Raw genomic sequence first — 20,002 nt, 5'->3', positions numbered from 1 at the left:
GTTATTAATACGATTAAAATATTATAATGCAATGTAATACGGGAGATGAAACATAGATAACTCTGATTAAACCATGATTTTACATACATGAATAGTATTACGGATACGTTTAGTAGCATGCATATAGCGTAGTATAATTAATACATAAGACAATGTTATTAGGAATACATTCAATAATAATTCAATGAAAATTATTAGTTTGCTGACGTCAAATCATTTGTATTGTGATTCGTGACATCTGCGTCGAATGCGTCCGTTTATTACATATTCCGATGTTACAACCTTCAACGTAAACTGTAAATCTACAAAACCATTGAAATACGATACTTTTTAATTACGTTGTTTTTAAATTATTCTGCATCTAAATGTTAATTTATTTAAAACTATTACATAAATCCATTATCTTGTATCTACACTAGTAGCCGTCAGCTGTGATCCGTACGTTATGTTAGACATATAGCCTAGCTTCATAAATATAATTTTACAACCCCAAGAATGCTAATATCGTAGTTTAGTTAATTCTAATTAGTTTGTCCAAAATAAGGCGGTCAAGCAAGCAATCAAATAAGCAAACTAATATCTCCTCAGTGGTATTTCGCATAACAACACGTAACATTTTAAATTTAACATTTTAACGCTTACTTTCGTTACTGCTGTAAACATATTTGTTAGGTATTCATAATCGTGTCAACTGAGAGATTCAGTTATTAAATATTACATTATATGGTACAGTTGCCGTGGCGCTGTCGTTCTTCATTTGCTGGGCGCCCTTCCACGTGCAGAGGTTGCTGGCTATCTACGGGAAGACTTTGGAACACCCTTCCGACACATTCTTTTTGGTACAATATTTAATTAATAAATAATGTTTTTAGTTTTTTTGCAATAATTTTTGATTTTTCCATCTTATTCTTTCTCTAAATAAAACTATCAGCTTTCGATATGTCAGCTTTCGAGTAAATATATTTTATATTCGGCGATTAAATATTTTAAAATGATTATAAATTTTTCCCAAGTCGTTTTTATGTATCGAAAGTTTGTACTGTTGCCAAGAGTCAGTGTAACGACATAGCATTGATGGTGTTGTTTGATATTTATATAATACAATATGATTTGTTATCTGTGCAGGTTTACATCGTGCTCACATTTTTATCCGGAGTTTTGTATTACCTGTCGACCGCCATCAACCCCTTTCTCTACAACATTATGTCAAATAAGTTCAGGAACGCATTCAAGGTAAGTACTTTTTAGCAAATATTTGTATTTATATTCTCATTACTCTAATTAGCTCCATTAGCAAAAGCGTCTGACGTAAAATTTAATTGAAGAATTGATTTTTCTATAAAGTAGGTTATAAGGTTGTATAAGATAACCCTACAGCCTGATTTTGCTAAAATCTATATTTATATTACACAGGTCAGTTTCCGCAAAGCTTAAGGCTTTAAGTTTAAAATGGCAATTTTTTACTATTATCAACCACGTCCAGGTCCAGCGATTAATTAACTAAAAAAGCTCTAAAAGTATCAAAGCGCTCGATGAATATTAATTTTATTCTTCTAGTTTGTTAATAAGGTCGATATTATTTAAAATATTGAATACTCTTTGAAGAACTGCGTGTAACCTTGCAGAGATTTTCTTTTCCTTATAAGATTAACTAAGCAAGTCACGCTCTTAGTTTGTGGTTTTAGTAAGATACCACTAATTATAACAAATCTCGAGAGACGCAAAGAAAAATAATGATGAGAAATAAGATAAGTAAAGCTTAGAACAAACTGAAACACAAACTATAAAATAAGTAAAGTCTATCCACGTCAACGAATAATAAAATATTTATATGAAAACATGTTAATACATACACAGGAATGCTGTAAAGGCTGACTCATATCTATTTATCTCGAAAGTAATAAGATACAGTACATGGTTTCGCAATTTTATTGAAGGACTGAAGGGCATGGGGCGTCGGCGTACATATTACGGGAACTAGTAGCAAATGTAAATAAACTGAGCCAATATGTTTTAGTTTGACATTTCCTGTAATATCGAAGTGCGGGCCCTTCAGGCGGCGTTGTATCATAAAATAACTGCGGGTGGCAGTCAACATTAGTTACGGTAATTGGATGTGTCACCATTCATTGATTAGGAACTTTTACCAAGTTACATAATATACAATTGTGGTATATTCGGTATTAAGTTCTCGTTACGTAAACGTGTAGAGATTGAACAATTGTTATTTTAGGAAAAGAAATACAACCATTCTCTAGAGATTCATCCTTATTCTTGTTAGATTGCTACTCATTGTTCTTTTTATTTTATGTTTTATCAACCTGTAGAAGATCAATTACACATTGTTCGAATTAGGTTAATATTAAACGGACTATTGTTGGCTAAACTGTAAGGAAAATATAAAAAAAATAAGTACTGAGTAGATCAGAAGTTTGTCACGGCAGACTCAGAGGTGTGTTGCAACTGTCGCTTAAATATACCGCAGTGACCCATTTCCTCAGTTGACCTTACATCTTGCACGGAGAGATAAGGGGCTTTGGGAAATTAACTTACTAAATACGAACCACTACCGTCACGAGTTAGTATAACGGTCAGGAAAATTTCAAAAATATCGAATATTTATTGAACCCTATGTTACGGCGGCGCCGGTGAACATTATACGCCTCTTTTCCTGTTATTGGAACTTATAAGCTTGCGGGTAATATTGTTTGAGAGACCCCAGAGGGATCACTTTCCGCGAAAGCTACCAGCTGTTTGGATTTGAGACGGCTCACGGCTATTTCGTATCAATCGTCCTATTATTTTTGAGTTACTTAGTAGCAAAATGAATTGAATGTTTGCTAAGTACAACAAATATTTACTCTTTATTCAAATGACTGATTGCCTTTAACTCTAAAATTACTGAGACTGAGATTAAGATGTATTTTATAGTATTCCTTATTTCAACCTACGTAACGAAAACATAACTTATAAAGTAAAAGACTTTATAGAAAACATATGATATTCCTCGCAGAACACTAATAATAAAAAAGTACATTTTCTGTGTAGTTCGACGGGGCGCCTTGTTAAAATTATAATTAGTTAACTGTTAATCAAACTAGCCGGTTTCGGGCGACCGCCTCCACGTGAAACAGATATTAGTCAACGTCAGACGTCACTCGGAGCAGAAATGACAAACTCACGCAGACCACTGGGTTACGAGATAGAAATGTTTAGAATAGCGACGTAAATCAAAAACTGCTCAGTAGTGCTCAGTTAAACTAGCAAGAAGTGCCAGTTTCTGTCTCAGCTTATGTCACTAATTAATTTAGTTTTGTTCATGATGTCAAGGTAATTTATTAATTTTCCATTCAGCGCCCTGAATGTACAGATTATAACGTTGTATACGAAACCCTGTATAAACAGTCCTAATAACCATTAGTGAACCAATTCGTTGGAGAAATTTTAGGAGCTTTATCTGAGGGTTCAAGTAATTTGTTCATACATTAGACTCCCTGGATATGTAAGATTCACATAAAGTCTGTATTAAAACCCGGATTGACGAACTATATTCCTCTCCTTGTGGCACGATAAAGCCCTAACAACCACCATTTTAACCACAAATAAACTGTACTTGTTGATATTGTAATTATGTAAATTTTGATTATGTACTTTCCATTAGTGGTGAAATTTGTAATACCTAGTGTAATTATACCGTAAATTATGTTTTGAGTAAGTATTTAGGCAGTGATATGTGTCTACAAAGTTACTGAAAGTAAACAGTCTTTTAATTCAAACATATTTGTTAATTATAAGACATGAACCGGGAACATAACTTTTTTATGTCGACAGAAACTGGGGGTTTTGTTCTTACAACAAGAAGTCGTATAGGCTTTTGTCATATAAGATCTGAAAGTGATATATGCGCCCTTGAATCTGTCCCTTCTCGCTAAGTGAAGGATAATAGATTGGCCTTACTACTACTCTGTACACAAGTCTGCTTTTGATATCATTTCGTTTACCAATTCTGTTACTTTTTAGTTTAGCACTACGTTTTTTTTTTTAAGTTTATAATTGATGTCAGTAAAATACATTTTGTAGTAGACCAATAGTTGTAGTAGACGTTTTTCACCGCTATAAGTGCTGAAAACAATAGAAAAAACAAGATACATAAGCCTACCGACACCTCATTTGTTTTTATTAGTTTTTAGAATTGTTTTTTCCTCGTCCGGGTCACTTAACAGTCGTAAGAATTTCAAACTAAATTAATGCTCTAACTTTGGTCGAAGTGGGGCAAGTAAACAATATTATTACTATAAACACGACACGCAATTACGCTTCACTAGATCTTAGAAATACTCATGGTATATTCACACGGTGATCTTACATCTATACTATCTATACTAATATTATAAAGCTGAAGAGTTTGTTTGTTTGATTGTTTGTTTGTTTGAACGCGCTAATCTCAGGAACTACTGGTCCGATTTGAAAAATTATTTCAGTATTAGATAGTCCATTTATCGAGGAAGGCTATAAGCTATATATCATTACGCTACGACCAATAGGAGCAGAGAAGCAATAAAAAATGTTACAAAAACGGGGAAAATTTTGACCCATTCTCTCTTAAGTGAAGCAAGCGAAGTTGCGCGGGTCAGCTAGTTAGTTATAAACAGTATCATTTGACTACACACTAAAAACTCAGCAATAAACTCCATGTTTTCTTACCGGGACGAGTGTGCTAAAATTAAATTCGAGTAGAATACGCGTTTTATTTGTAACTAAAACCATTTTGTTAAAAACGTCTTCCGTGAAATGTTGGAACAACATCTATATTTATTCATGGTAACATATGAATGTATTATTTGAATGGCTTTTCGGAAAAGACTTTCAACACAAGCTTTATACACAATCGAATAAGTCCATATACCATAAGATACATCATTGATCTTGTTATACAGTCTTCCAGTATAAAAGAAATGTGTATAGCACTTTATAAAAATATCGTATATTCAGTAGCTGTCATTATTTGCGTTGTTATAAATAAATTGTAATGTGCCATTTAAGACACTTATTGCGGAAATCTTAAATTGATTGAATTCAAATAAAGTCGTCGAAAACGGACGCTTCGTAGCGCAAATGTTGCAAGAAATTGATCTGTCTGTCAATACATAGTTATTAGTCGACGAAATAACATGATTGGCATTTATGTGTTAGCGGAATGTGGGATTAAATCGTGAATGGTTTTATTTTATAATGTACGAATAGGCCAGGCCCTGTTTTGTGCTTTCGTAAGCGGCTTAATGGCTTCCGGGGTTGGTTACAAACGGATTAAACGTTCATCTGCGTAGAATTGCTACGGGAATGAAAAATCACCTCTAATCCTTGACTTTTAATTTAACGGTGTCGTAAAAATGTCTTTAATGCCGATACTTCTTGCCTTATACTTTTTAGTCTGTTATTAGCTATTATTTCATGCCGAAGATAATAAATTAACGAAGATACAATTTATAATAAATAAAGAGCGCGTAATAAAAACAATCATGGTCTCGAATTCCTACGATCAATGTTGATTAATTCGTTAATAACTGAGTTTGGTACTGCTTGATAAGAATTTGTTCAGTGTTCAATGATCTTCAGAAATTTTACTGTCCGTCATTTGCTCTGTGATCTTACACTTGTGGATGGTAGCTTTTCGTAGAAATACATAATTAAGTTGCTATAAATAGATTGATGACCTCTTGATGTGGTGCTTCAATTCGTAAAATGAATTTATATTTTAACGTCACTTATTTTCCAGACAATAATAATCTTATTTCAAAGGTATACAAATAGCTTTGATCAAAACTTTACACATATTTACTCTTCTACATCAAATTTCATAATAGAACAGCACTTTAGTTCGCTCTACTTGTAAATAACTTGTTATACTAAGGCTTTAGAGGTGTTAGTACTGTTTATAGAGATCCCTCCGACTGTATAGACTTTACAGGAACTAGGAAATAGGAATGTAGGTAAGTCGCAGACTGCAGTACACATTTATCTACTGAGGCCAATGTATTTAAACTAAGTTTCCTTGTGTGGGATAAAATCTTTTCCGATTTTTCCTCTTAGAGATGTCCCAGTGGCCCTTGTTCTGCAGTCAATGAGGGTTAATTAAGATAAATGGACTACTATTCGTATAAATCGGTGCATATTTTGGCAAAACTTACACCTTACACTACTATCTGTAATTATGATATGTACTAAATGAGGTATTCTAACCTTTAATTTTCAATCGCGTTTAAGACCCGTTACATTATAATAACATATGTACAAGTCGCGAGAGTTTAAAATCGATAATATCTGTAATTTTCAAACTCGACATGTAAAAGAAATAGAAATGATTTCGTCATTTAAGTAGAATATATAACATATGTAAAAATTGTGACAGCATATCTGATTGTGTATTCTATTGAGAGTTTGCATTATCCTGTGAGACAATCAAAACCCTTGTTGTAATTTAGCATTCTCTGTGATGCAAAGAAGTTTGGTCTTAAATCTGTATTTATAGTTTACTATAGTTCTAATGTAGCTTAACGGGCATCTAAAATTACTGTTATATATAATAATGTTGAGGCAGACGCCGAGAAGTAGAGTAATATAATCATTATTTTGTGAAGATTTCCTACAGAACTGTTATAGCAGAATATACTTTTCTACGTCCGTTATTGAATTTACACAGACAAAACTGGAAAAGTTGTCTAGGGAATGATCAAAAAGACTGTAAAATTTTATAATCTAAGTTACTCTGAACCGTTTTAGGTTTCATAAAGAAGACGACAAATTCGAGATGCTTCCTAGCGTAGCTGCTGAAACTAACTCTACCAACAATGTTATTATAAGTTATTGTAAGCAGGATAACTGACTTTGTTATTGGGTTTTTGGTAACGATTCATATGACGTTACATTTGAGTTCCAAACGTGGCTTCACGTCACTATAACGTAGTAATATAATTACCCTATAAAGGTAATTATATCTTTTATAGCTGCAAAAACATGTTACACTCAATAAAAATATATTTATGATTTCAAGTTTGCCAAGCCATTTGATCGATGAGTACCTATTATTTTTTTGGCGTATTAATCAAAATACTCGTCGGCGTGTATATCATAATAAATTCATCGAATCCGTTTAGTATAAAAAAAGCAGAGCAACAGGTAATGATATCATAAGAAAGATTAGGATTATTAAATGATCCAAAATGTTATTTTGTGACGTTGACTTCAAACTATTATAGCTCTATATCTGTATGTTGAAATTCTAACTGTGCAAGAATTTACGGGTAGTCATTACTTCGTTATCTTCTCAATTTTCTTACAATCCGGATGGTAGAACTGATTCACGCGTCGTAAAAATGTACATAGAAGTATGTTTGATAGTATCGTGTGCCACGTATAAATATTTTTGTGTTTCAAAGCTTCTTTAAGTTCTATTTGCAGATCTCACACATGAGTTTTACAGTAGTAACTAAATTGTTGGCATTAATACTGAAGGACTACTTTATCATAATCGTTGACAATCAAACGATGTAAATGGGATTGTGAAACACTGTTCCTGAGGTATAAACACGTGGTTGTTCTTGTTTTCCAGCCTTATATCTCAAGTTTTGACAAAGTTGTCAACGGAGGCTTCTAAATTGAGTTACAAGATGTGTTTTGGCGACATCGTTGACGCTTGTCAATAGAGAATTTGAGTTATTCTCACAATAAAATGAACTGAGGGATATCTTATTTATCTCTTCGCGTGACATAATCCACATTTCCCTCACAAAGAAAACGCAATGAAAGCAAGGCTGCTCAAAATGTATTATGCCTAGGGTTATGGAACTGCTCAACACGTACACAATATAAAAATATTCAAATTCTATATCAAAGCATATGTATTAAGTTATAATGATAAGAACACTAAAGAGATTATCGTAAAAAATGAAATCTCGTCTATTGCAAGGTGATGAATTTATAAAAAAAAATCACACCAAAACACAACAAACTACTTGATACCGTATAAACGGATAATGATCAAATACGATATTTGTTAAAATATAACAATTTATTAATATAAATTCAAACAGAAGTGAACTTTATCTGTGACTAGCTGACCCGCGCAACTTCGCTTGCGCCACTTAAGAGAGAATGGGTCAAATTTTCCCCCGTTTTTGTAACATTTTTTACTGGTACTCTGCTCCTACTGGTTGTAGCGTGATGATATATAGCCTATAACCTTCCTCGATAAATGGGCTATCTAACACTGAAAGAGTTTTTCAAATCGGACCAGTAGTTTCTGAGATTAGCGCGTTCAAACAAACAAACAAACAAACAAACAAACAAACAAACAAACAAACTCTTCAGCTTTATAATATTAGTATAGATTAGCGCGTTCAAACAAACAAACAAACAAACAAACAAACAAACAAACAAACTCTTCAGCTTTATAATATTAGTATAGATTCGCTTCCTAGTTAATGGTGATATTGATAAAAAAGCATAGTAATGATACTGCTTGACTTACAGCGTACGTGTAAACGGATGTTAATATTATACGATGGGTCATATCATTTACTAGCTGACCCGCGCAACTTCGCTTGCGTCACCTAAGAGAATGGGTCAAATTTTTCCCCGTTTTTGTAACATTTTTCGTTGCTTCTCCGCTCCTAATGACCGTGGCGTGATGTTATATAGCCTATAGCCTTTCTCGGTAAATGGGCTATCTAACACTGAAAGAATTTTCCAAATCGGACCAGTAGTTCCTGAGATTAGCGCGTTCAAACAAACAAACAAACAAACAAACAATCAATCAATCAAACAAACAAACAATCAATCAATCAAACAAACAAACAAACTCTTCAGCTTTATTATATTAGTATAGATATATTAGTATAGATACCATAATGTTGCTTCCTTTGTCAGATGTTACCGTTATCGTCATTTTGATTACAAAAAAGTAAAACGAGTATTCAAAATTCTGTTGGTTATTAATTACATTGTCATTTTTTGTCTAAAATAAATTGAATTCTCCAGATTCCGTGGCTTGAAAATGTGGGCGTTGTAATAGGTTTCTGGTGGCGTCTCGCGGTCAAAGGTCGCATATAAATCCCAACAATATTTTATGTAAATGTTTTGTAGTAACTTTCGACTGCCCATTAACATCCGGGACTAAACATTTATTTGGTTAGTTCCGATGTCTTTTTCTCTTAAACATGTTAGAAAGGGACAGCACCACTCACAAGGAGTGTAAGAAAATTTCCTTTGATTTCCAATAAGGACCGATTCCCATGACAACAAAGTAGGTCAAAGTTTATTCCAATCTAAACATGATTTCTCTTAATTTAATATGTTATTATTACCGTGATCGTACTTAATATGTTTGCTTCAGAAGCAAATTAAGCACCCGTTTATTTTCGTGTTTATGTTGATTACATGTTTGTTTACATTAACCACTGGAAAGGGTACGCGTTCAAGTAACGTGATGTCGGAAGTTATGACTATAGACTTGTTACTCGACAGACCACTGAGAAAAATATTCATCTAATATTCGAACAACTGGAATTAGATTGTTTTTTAGGAATGCGTATTTATTATGTATTCATGCCAGTATCAAAACTAGTTAACAACCGCGATATAATCAAACTCGCCACAATTCTTCACTAGTCTTCAATTCAATCTATTAATATTTGAGTTAATTCATAAATTGCTGTATTGATCTTGGACTTATCATTTAGAGATTAAACCAATGAATATAAACTTTTGCTACTTAATTTCATTACCAACATCAGCTATCGAAATTTTATCTATTCATGCATCATAATTTAACTTTTGAAGTTATTTTGCACAGGAAGTGGTATTTAAACAAAATACGCAAGTAGCTTTTAACCTCAGATCGTTTGCGTCACAGGCTTGAAAGATGCTAATTTCTCAATGATAAAACAATTCTTAATGGCGTAAATTCGGTTAAGAATCGTATTAGGTAGCCGACCTTCCGTATTATTCTTGATTTGATGAGTCGTTTGTTTGCAGATGACGTTAGCCACGTGGTGCGGAGGTGGCGGTCCTCGCATGGGTCGCACGTACAGCGCGCTGCTAGCTTCTCAGCGTCAGCGTGCCGGGGTGGGTGCTGCTGAGCGTGCTCGCTCGCGCCGCCTGCGCCGTCTCTCCACCGCCACGACCCAGCTGTACGACGCGCCGCCGAGAGCGCAGGTGAGGTCAGAACCACATCAAATACTAAAAGGGAACAATGGGCGGCGGTAACTAACGCTTCACTAACTTATTGTTAGCTCTTAGACATAGATAAAAGATTACGTCCGATCGCAAGTGCAGAATATCAATGTGTATTTGTTATGAATTTATGATTTTTATTACATAATTATGAATTTCTAATTTTGCATACTGGATGCAAAAAGAATGTTATGACATTCACGACCCTGCTTCTGACATTGATTCAAAGTTTTGTTTAATCATGTGTAGTGAGATTGTAACTATGAGACAAATAATAATACATTTATTACCTATAAAACAAACATTAATCTATTTGCATTATCGGTAGGTATTTTTAAATACACCGAGTTTCATCGGATTATGGGGTTTTGAGATAGAATGAAAACTGGTTCCAAATTCCGATTTTATTTTAATCGAAATTGGAACGAATGGCACCGTCCTTGTAAAGGGGTCTTTGTACTCGCAAATTGGTAAAAGGATCGCGCTCTAGTGCCGTGAAGTCAAATAACTTCAACATACAAAATATATTACCTATACGGAAACACCTGCATGTTGCAAGCTGTCGAATGTTTGCCGATATTGACATTGATATTTCTCTATTTGGTAGATACCTACATAAAAACCAATATAATAATATATGATATAGTGCATTGATCCTTCGGTTTATTTCAATTCTTTCTATTTATGTAGAAATGCACAGTATTTTGCGCTCTAATTTGAATTGTTAGATAGATTGAAATGTTTCGTGTATAAATGTCAATGTTTTCCATAAATGCGAAATAGCGAAATATTTTTATGTTTAAAAATATAGATTTTTATCAATGATTTATTAAGTTTTTGTGTTACAATTATGAGTTTAAGCACCGTACCGGTTTCGTAAACCCACTACTAGTAAAACAAGTCCAATTCAAGGGTCAAGCTCCAATGTCACATTTTAATTTGAAACATTTAAACATACTAGCTCACTGCTCAGTATTCATGTGACAATTACGGTTACACATAGGTAAATGCAAATGAGTTTGTGAATAACTACTTGTGTTACAATTTTAGCGTAAATGTGCTCTACTATGAACTACCTTATGTCCACCAACTTAGTAGAGAGCCTGGCCATCTACAATGTGGTGAGGTATAAAGTACCTATAGAGTAATAAATTAATAAATAAAAATAGAACTAAAATAAAGCAATGGATGACCGACGTTCGAAACTCTACATTTTTTATACCTCTACTATCCATACGCGTATTACATTTGGAGCAAATATCCACTTACATAAATTCACTAAGTTGTTAAGAAAGTGTAGCTTAGACAGCAGATAACATCTTCAGCTGTTAGTCTTACTCGATCGCATCACAAAATATTTATTTCCTAACACCGCTAGTCCAACACACACCATCAAAATCTGGATTAAAAATAAAAAGCCTTTAAAAAAGCTTGCATTCGGCAGCTCATTCAGTGGCACAGCACGAAAAGTATGCTTGCTGTGTTGACTGAAATCCAAAGCGACAAAATATTGGTTCCGACGAACAAATATTAATAATAAAGTTTCATTACCACAGCACTAGATTTATTGATATTACGTACGATTTAGCCACAAATACATGCATAGCATATAGCGTCATTAATAATTACAGTTCTCAAGCCAATAATGTATTTAGTTCAAAGACTGTTGCTTAGTGAATAAATATATGAGTTAGAGCATATTCTAAACTGTTAGCAGTGGAATATAGACGTTATAATATAAAATTATTTGTGTGTTCGAAATTATATTGCTTCTGAATAAATTAGGTTTTTAAGTACTTATATTATATCATATTGTTTTTGCCCGGTTACTGAGTACATTCTATCTTTTCAATAGCGTTTATACTAATATAAAAAAACGCTATTGAATAGATAAACTATCGCTAAATGTATCTCAGAAACCGGGGGTTAATAGCTAGAGTTTATGTTAACTGCTAATTAATGCTGCTAGTAACTAACTGCTAAAAGTAACCAGATATTATATAAATAGCTATTTGCAATATATCTTGAGGGGCACATTTAATTATAGTGTGTTACGCATAAAGTGTCGTAACAACATATGTCAAATTATTTTTTTATGTTAATCATAACTGCAGGATATGTTATAAGTCGGTGTCCGGCGACTTCTATCACTATTGAGTTCAGTGTCTAGAAAAAAGTTGTTTCATATTTTAACTATTACTGCAATGTATGCGAGAATAATTTTACTAAGCAATGACAGATAACGTTGCTATAGCGTTCATCTCGCAACCACTACAGTGCCTCGATTCTCTACTACTATCGACTACCGACAACCGAACTGTCATCGAGAAATTTTGTATGAAAATCTGATCAGCGCCTCTGACGGGTGTCGTAGGAAACATTTTAGACATTTTAGAGAATCGAGGTTAACATAATCTAATGATCATGATACCTTTCATGACGGCAGGTTAATATTGCTACCAAACGTGCGTCAATTACATTTAATGTGATCTGACATCTCCTAACAATATTATTACTATTGCTCTACAAACTGGCACAAGTAAACTAACTTGTAGGTAAATAGATACTTAGTGTTATATACTCTTAAGTCGGGTTAAACTTTGTACGAGTTGATTCGGAGTTAAGTCGCTTGGTTACATGTTAATTGCAATTTGAAAGAAAAAAACAAATAATTTATTTATTGGTAAAAAACGGGTTTAAATAATAATCATAAAAAGCGCAGTACGTTTAAAGAAGTCCATGTATAATAATTTAATTTCGGACAAGAATAAATCCTGAATGACTAGTTTTAGTAATACCCTTTACAAGTCTTTAAGAATGTTTGCATTGTTTTTTCCTTAAAGTACCTAGTTCTTATTAAATTGAAGACTCGAAACTGTAAAGGTCACTTTGATTTTTTACGCAGAAATTCCAGTAATCATTTCATAAATATCTTCGATGTCCTATGTCGTACTTTTCACGTCGTATCATAATGGGACCCAGTCGGAAAAAAGGTAAAAAATATGTTCGACCACTCCCCCGCTACAATGTTTTCCACTCAATATAAAACCTTAAAATTTCCTTGACACATGACGTCTACCTCGTCGGTCGTTGACCTAGAAGTTTCCATATATATCACGAATACACAAGCAAAAATAGAACATAGACCTATAGGAAATAAGACTTTGGAAAATCATATACAATAGGTAAAAATTAGATTTCCCATAGTGAATTAGTCGTTGGTTAATTTGTTAATAGTCACATAACCTTAGCTTTAACTTTTGACCTCAAACTTTGATCTCGGTCCATATATATCATTTATTCATTTAGGTCAAATTTTAAAAACTTGTGGTCTAAGTTATTCTTCACGGTTTTGGAGTTAGACAAAACATTAATCATCCTACTAGTATAAACATGGACGTTTGTGATCATGCATGTTGTTAGTAGTAGAAGTTATTGATCGAATTTTGAAGAAAATTACTACGCAAATAGTTAATAACCCGGAATATTTTTTAATCAGAAGAAACTTTACACAGGGGATAACTCGCCGGAAGAAACAAGTCATATATAATCAAGTAAATTTTTTAACAGTTAGTTATCGATGTAAATGTAGGTAAACAAAAACTCTCGTTTGAATAGTATACAGTATGTGATTTCCTAAATGTTTTTGCTTGCCCTCTTCTGTTGGTAACTAATGGAATTTTTATTATTTTATTCTTCTCACAAAATCTATTTATATCTACGCGTAGGTGAAGGGCAAAAGGGTTTATTGCGACCATGTGTCTAATGTAAGACGTCGCCAGTTTATTGGTTTGTGTTTAAAAAGCTCGCATTAGGGCGGATGACGGCGGATCGCCCTTGACCGGATTACTGTTCATTTTATTGCTTTTATATTATCAAGGAATCTTCGAGAACCTTTTTAGGGCGCCGAAGCGAATGCCTCTAAATAATATTTTAATGTCAATTTCTTCATATTCTTGGTGCTAATATGGTAATACGGGGTCTGAATTATTAAGGCTCCCTATGAAATATAACCCAGCACGGATTGCTTATGGCAGGCCGTTAACAAGCCTATATATTTTCGAAACCGCTCAGATTTTCGTTTTGTCGAACATAACTCATCTACAAACGCAAACTTAGAACGTTAGCGACTAAATTGTATTGTTCTTGAGGGAATAAATTAACAGAAAACCACGAAAAACTGAACTTTCCGATAATTTGTTAAATTCAAAATATAATTAACAATATTTTGTTTTCCAAAAAAAGAGACTTATTATTATGTGACTATTAATATTATTGAACACATTTTTATTCGAACACAGAAAAAATGCTGTAGGGAACTCCCCTTCAGCATTTTTCTGGCTTCAAACATGAAGATTGTCTTATAAAAGCTATACTTCTTTCTGATGTGACGGAGTCGGATTGAACCTAACGTGCTCATGAATTTATAAGTGCATAACATTAGGCAAGAGTCACATTGACATGGGTAAGCGTTAGTCGGCAAAAAGTTTGACATAGTGTCTGAGCTCCTCTACCTCTACATTTTGCAGTAACGCACTCATCTACTAACAAAGATACTGGTAAGTTTGCCTGTTTGCTTGAACAATAGCAAACACTCTATTTGCTTAGTTAGGCACTTATCGGAAGTTTGCCACTGTCCCTTAACCCTTGTTTCCCAATTCAAACAGTCACTATCCATATGAACAAGTATATATATTTTAAGCTGATTCAAGCTGTTTTTAATGTTGGCATTGCATAAAAGTGCCGTCTTCCTGACTAAATAGGCTATAGATTTAATAACAGCAATAAAATAAGTAAAGACAATTTGGTTAATAGTTATTTTTATTTCAGCGCTTAATTGGATCATGAGTCCAATTAAGACTACATTGTTGTATCTATACATATGAAATTATAAAAGAATATTTGAATATACCACGGCCAAAAAATATATTTCTCACTACTCTTTTTTTCAGTAGGCCGTGAAAAAGCCTAGGACGTTCTTTATATTATTTTCTGTATTTCTCTTTGAATATGTAGTATAATAAAAAAAAAGAACATAAACAACCTCGACTTTGCTATTGCTCGTATTTTACTTAGAAATAAAGTGATTTTATGTTTATTTCTGTATTTTGATTCTATCACCATGGTGTGAAATATTAACTCTAAGATAAAACTTTAATATGTTCAAGTAATTTTAATTTGAAGTCATAAATTAGTGGAAATGATTATTCGAAGGTTAAGATAATTACATCTAAATAATTATTATTGTGGCTGCGGTGTATCCGCCCTTTAGTGACCGTTCCGTTTACCACTAACATAAAGATAAATCCTCTTTTTGTCATTCGTAATGTTACAATCTGCTAATGACTTTGGGTAAAGGTTTCTCTGTCAAGGGCAATTTGTACGCTAAAGGGTGGAAGGGTTCACTCTTGATGATCATGAAAATATCATGTGAAATGTGAGCAATCGTATTAAACAGAAGGTGTCATAGTATTAATGTCATGTTCGCATTTACATTTATAGCCTCCTAAATATAACTGCAGGGAAATATCAGGAAAGGAGTACACCAATTTACAGATGCCTGTTCCGTTTAAGAAAACTAACCCATAATTAATTTCAGGCATCGATATTTGTTCTAAAGCTTTGTTTTGATTGTATAAATTAGGAAAACTAGAATGAAAACAACCGCATGTCTACACACACTCACATACTTTCTGGAGTCTTCAGGATTCATTCCAACTTTTGAACGCGTTAAATATCATATTTTTAGTATAATTCAGTGGACCTAAGATATAAATCACTGCTGTACTTTGAATGTATCTCTTGTTTTCTAGTCTATGTATGACGTAGATTTAACGAGCATCACATTATTTTTTGTTCAATGATAGAAGAGCGGTGTCTACGATGTTTTTTATATGTCAGTAGAGTTATGACACGACTGTTTTATGATGTGAAATAAAACAATTATAATACTATTTTGTGATGTTGTTAAACATAAAGTCATAAATTATGTGACAGTTTCCACGTTAATGTATTATAGTGTTAGTAATGTAACATTTTTGTGCGCAGTGCTACAACGGGCGAGATCTACCGACAGTCAATGAATCGCCCAGTGGTAACGGCCACTGGAGCCGTGCGTGGCGACTTCGCATCAACGAGCCCTCCGACTCTGTCGAGTCCCCTCGCAGCATCTCCAACTCCAGCCTACGCGAAGTTGACGATGAACTTACCGGCGAAGAGCTGGCCACCTACATGTACCACGTGAACTGTAATATAGGTGGACTCACCTGAGACACGTCTGTGTAACCGACAGTGACGACGCGACAGCTCCTCCGTGAGCTCAAACTACTAGTGACGGTGGTCGACGGCCTAATAGTGTGATGTATTTTATAAAGTTTGTAAGTGACATTCAAATTGTACATACATAAGTAAGCATTGTTGTCCATTGTTAGTTATGGCTTTGTTAAGATTCACAATGTTATATGTGCACTTTAATGTCTATTGAAGTCCTAAGTGCTGATGGAGCGGAAGGAACATGGTGGTAAAATATTGTAAAAGTTGACCACGAAAATGTATGACGGATGGAGCTACCGTAATGGATTAGTTATGGGTATGTGAACATATTAAGGGACCTATGGATGTAGCAGAGTAATCCCCGAGACTTGCCTACTGGAGTGTCATAAAGCTGTAATCTTTGGCACGCACTAGCCATTATTCATTGTAGAATCTATTAATTACACTAGCTTGACACTTTCAACTCTAGTTCCCTAATAAATCTGTATTATGTAACCGAAAGGTCGAACATTGCTTAGCACCTGAAATCCTTTATAGTAAAAAATTGAGAATTGACTTGAATAGGTACGTATGAATATGAACGAGTATTGTTATATGAACTTGAAAAAAATTAAGTACTTTCTGAATTTGATGGTAACTTTGATGGTTGATAATACTCTACTGATAATATTGACGACGGTGGTTCAAAAAAGTATGTGCTAAGCACAATTAATTAAAGAAATGTGTGTTTAAGTGAAATGTGTGAATTGATTTGGATGTGATACGAAGGCTGACGCATTAGCACGAACGAAGTATTCTATAAATTATGTGTAAAGTCCGTAAAAGTAAGAATTCCTAATGTTAAATGTGTCGTTGTTTCCCGCCTAAAGTTGTAAGGGTCGGCTTATATATCACCAAACCGTATCAAGGATATGCCCCGCCAAACTTTGTTCATGTGTAAGTGCCGACGACAGGCCGGGATTTGCCTGATTTGTGTACATCATTGTGTGACTCTCTACCCAGAATTGTATTATTGAACGACGTACAATATTATCGTACCCAATGTCCATATTAAATTAGACTGTATCGGGCAACTTAAGTTCATTTTTGTTAAATCTAAAGTATTTTTGTCTGTGAGTATACGAATCCGACTGCACGACACATTTATATGTTACAATTGTGAATTACTTACTGTTCACGTTTGACTTTTATTGAAGTAATTAAATCTCCATTTAATGTTAAAATAATAATTCGTAATCAAAACAGACTGTAATATAATAGATGTAAGTATTTGGAACATAAAACGTGTGATTTGGAGCATAGATAGTGAAGTGTATATTATCTGTTCGTCAATTTTATGACGTGGTTTATGTTGAGTTGCTATATTGGAACATATTTTTGTCGACATCTGAATTATATAACGTCGTAAATCTAATATAGAGTATAGCGGGCTTTTGGCTGTGTGTTTAGTAGGTAGACATCGTAGTGTATAAGGAGTTTGTCAGAATTTTATTATACTCAGAGGTGCGATTACGAATCACTTTCCATCGCTATGACAACTTTTATATTTAAAAAAATCACTTATAAGCATTTTTTCTTGTAATCTAAAATACTTCATAATACTTGTGATACGACTGTGTTGAAAGTTCGTAATCGCACTACAGAATCAATGTTGCAGCGATGTTTTTATCAACTGTGATGTTTGAAACGAATCTCTTAAATATATTTTTTTAATTTTGCTTCCGTAAAGTAATTTGCCATCCTTAGTTAATTAGGTACCTGAGTTTTCTTTCGTAGACTTAAAATGAAAATTGCCTGTGTCAACTTAAATCTGTGTAATAAATATCACTGTTAACGTAAAGTATAGATAAAAGTTGTTGTACTATATAATAATGAGTGATCTATTTTGATTATTGTAATGTCAATGAATAAAAAATGAAATTCTCGAGACGTAACGCCGGATTTTTTATTTTACTCTCACAAAAAATAGGTATTGATTATCTTTTCTGATAATCAACCATAATCTTACCGGACGAGTTGAACCGGCCTCCTTTTTGCTAACATAATATATTTGTAACATTTTTTGTCTAGATTAGCCATAAAACATAGAACTTAAGGTAATTTTATCATAACTTTAATGTTCTCACAACCGGTGGCAAGCTTGTTTATTTCCTTAATTTGTTATGTTCTAAGTACAACTGCTTTAGAAATCGCGTGTTCTGTGAATTCGTGTCGGCTTTACGAGCCACTAATGAATCCAACACATATGTATGTACATTGGGCCATGACCAACGCTAACAAAGTTTATTTTTTACGCATAGTTGATTGCCGAACACTGCGTGCGTTGTTAGAAAAATAAAGAACGAACCTGGGTGCGAAGAAAACAAACGTAAACTCTTTAATTTTTCTTTAAACAAAGAGTATTATCATTATTCTTTGCGACTTATATTACCTACGGATCTGCAAACCTGCTTTTGTTTTGTGGCACAGAGAACACGCAAATACACACAAATAACTGTCTAGATATAAAAATAGTATACCACCTGGATGGCTTTCAATGAAACGTTTGGGAAAGAGGAAATCTTTGGAAAAATTGGCATTGAAATCGTAAACTAAAGTTGAGTAATTGCAGCAGTTCATCTTTAAAAAGTTACGTCGACCTTCTAAGAGAAAATGCTGTAACTAACATATTATCTGCCTGTATTAAATAAGAAGACCTTTCTTCACATTAATGAAGTAATCCGTGTGTATGTACTTAATTCCAAATATACAACACAACATCCAGAGGTAAGTAACTTGGCCCAAATTGGGAGAGATTATCTAAAGTGCTTTTAAGTTCATGTACCCTTTTTGTAGGACGAGATCAAAAGTATTATAATCAAATTGTTTTTATAAAATAATTTCCCCTTAAATGATGATATCATGAAGATATGAAAGTCTAAATCTACATCAATATTACTAATATGAAAGTTCACTGTTACGCGTTCACTGATATGGCAAAATATCGAACTTTGGCAGACCGGCAGGATAAAAAGCGGATGTTGCGAAGGAAACAGGTTCTTAGTTTGTGGTGCGTGGCGTTCTGTAGTTTGTGCCAACTGGCGTGGAAAATAAAATAATCCATATGATGTTTAATGTAGGACTAATGTGGATTACATATACAAACTGAGTGTAAAATTGTATTGGTAGGCACAAGGCGAAATGTTTAACTATCAGTAAAATGTCTGCATGCAAATTGTTGCAAATGCACACATTCTTTCGTTCGTGACGAGAAAGATAACCATTGCCACGTAAATAAAAGAATTCCTACGATATTGTTGTGTTCAAGTACATATTGTAGTATGTTGATGCCCACTCCATTGTCTTGATGTCCTCATTTTATAAAGTGCATGGTACTGTATACACGTCGAAATAAATAAATATTTAGATAGAACCAAGCGGTTTTGGCTTCGGTTCCAATAGCTATCTAGTCTTTTTATCTTAGTAGTCTTATTTAAAAGTCCCGTCTATTTCAAGTTTT

At 33.7% G+C, this 20,002-nt stretch overlaps 1 protein-coding gene across 2 annotated transcripts in view; it reads left to right on the top strand.

Moving 5' to 3' along the window:
- The window catches only part of LOC142975551 (pyrokinin-1 receptor-like), a 55,442-nt gene extending 37,017 nt beyond the window's left edge, over positions 1 to 18,425 (top strand). The window contains exons 3-6 of one of the 2 annotated variants that reach the window (XM_076118475.1): positions 733 to 839; positions 1,126 to 1,233; positions 10,033 to 10,212; positions 16,279 to 18,425. In XM_076118475.1, the coding sequence (XP_075974590.1) occupies positions 733 to 839; positions 1,126 to 1,233; positions 10,033 to 10,212; positions 16,279 to 16,500 (617 nt within the window). In that variant the 3' untranslated portion in view covers positions 16,501 to 18,425. Of the gene's footprint in view, positions 1 to 732; positions 840 to 1,125; positions 1,234 to 10,032; positions 10,218 to 16,278 lie in introns of both variants that reach the window. The other variant, XM_076118476.1, reaches the window with a different exon arrangement.
- The last annotated feature ends 1,577 nt before the right edge of the window (positions 18,426 to 20,002 follow it).

The sequence above is a fragment of the Anticarsia gemmatalis genome, chromosome 9 (genome assembly GCF_050436995.1).
Source record: "Anticarsia gemmatalis isolate Benzon Research Colony breed Stoneville strain chromosome 9, ilAntGemm2 primary, whole genome shotgun sequence".
Taxonomy (NCBI): domain Eukaryota; kingdom Metazoa; phylum Arthropoda; class Insecta; order Lepidoptera; family Erebidae; genus Anticarsia; species Anticarsia gemmatalis.
This window is presented reverse-complemented; position numbering and strand designations above follow the sequence as displayed.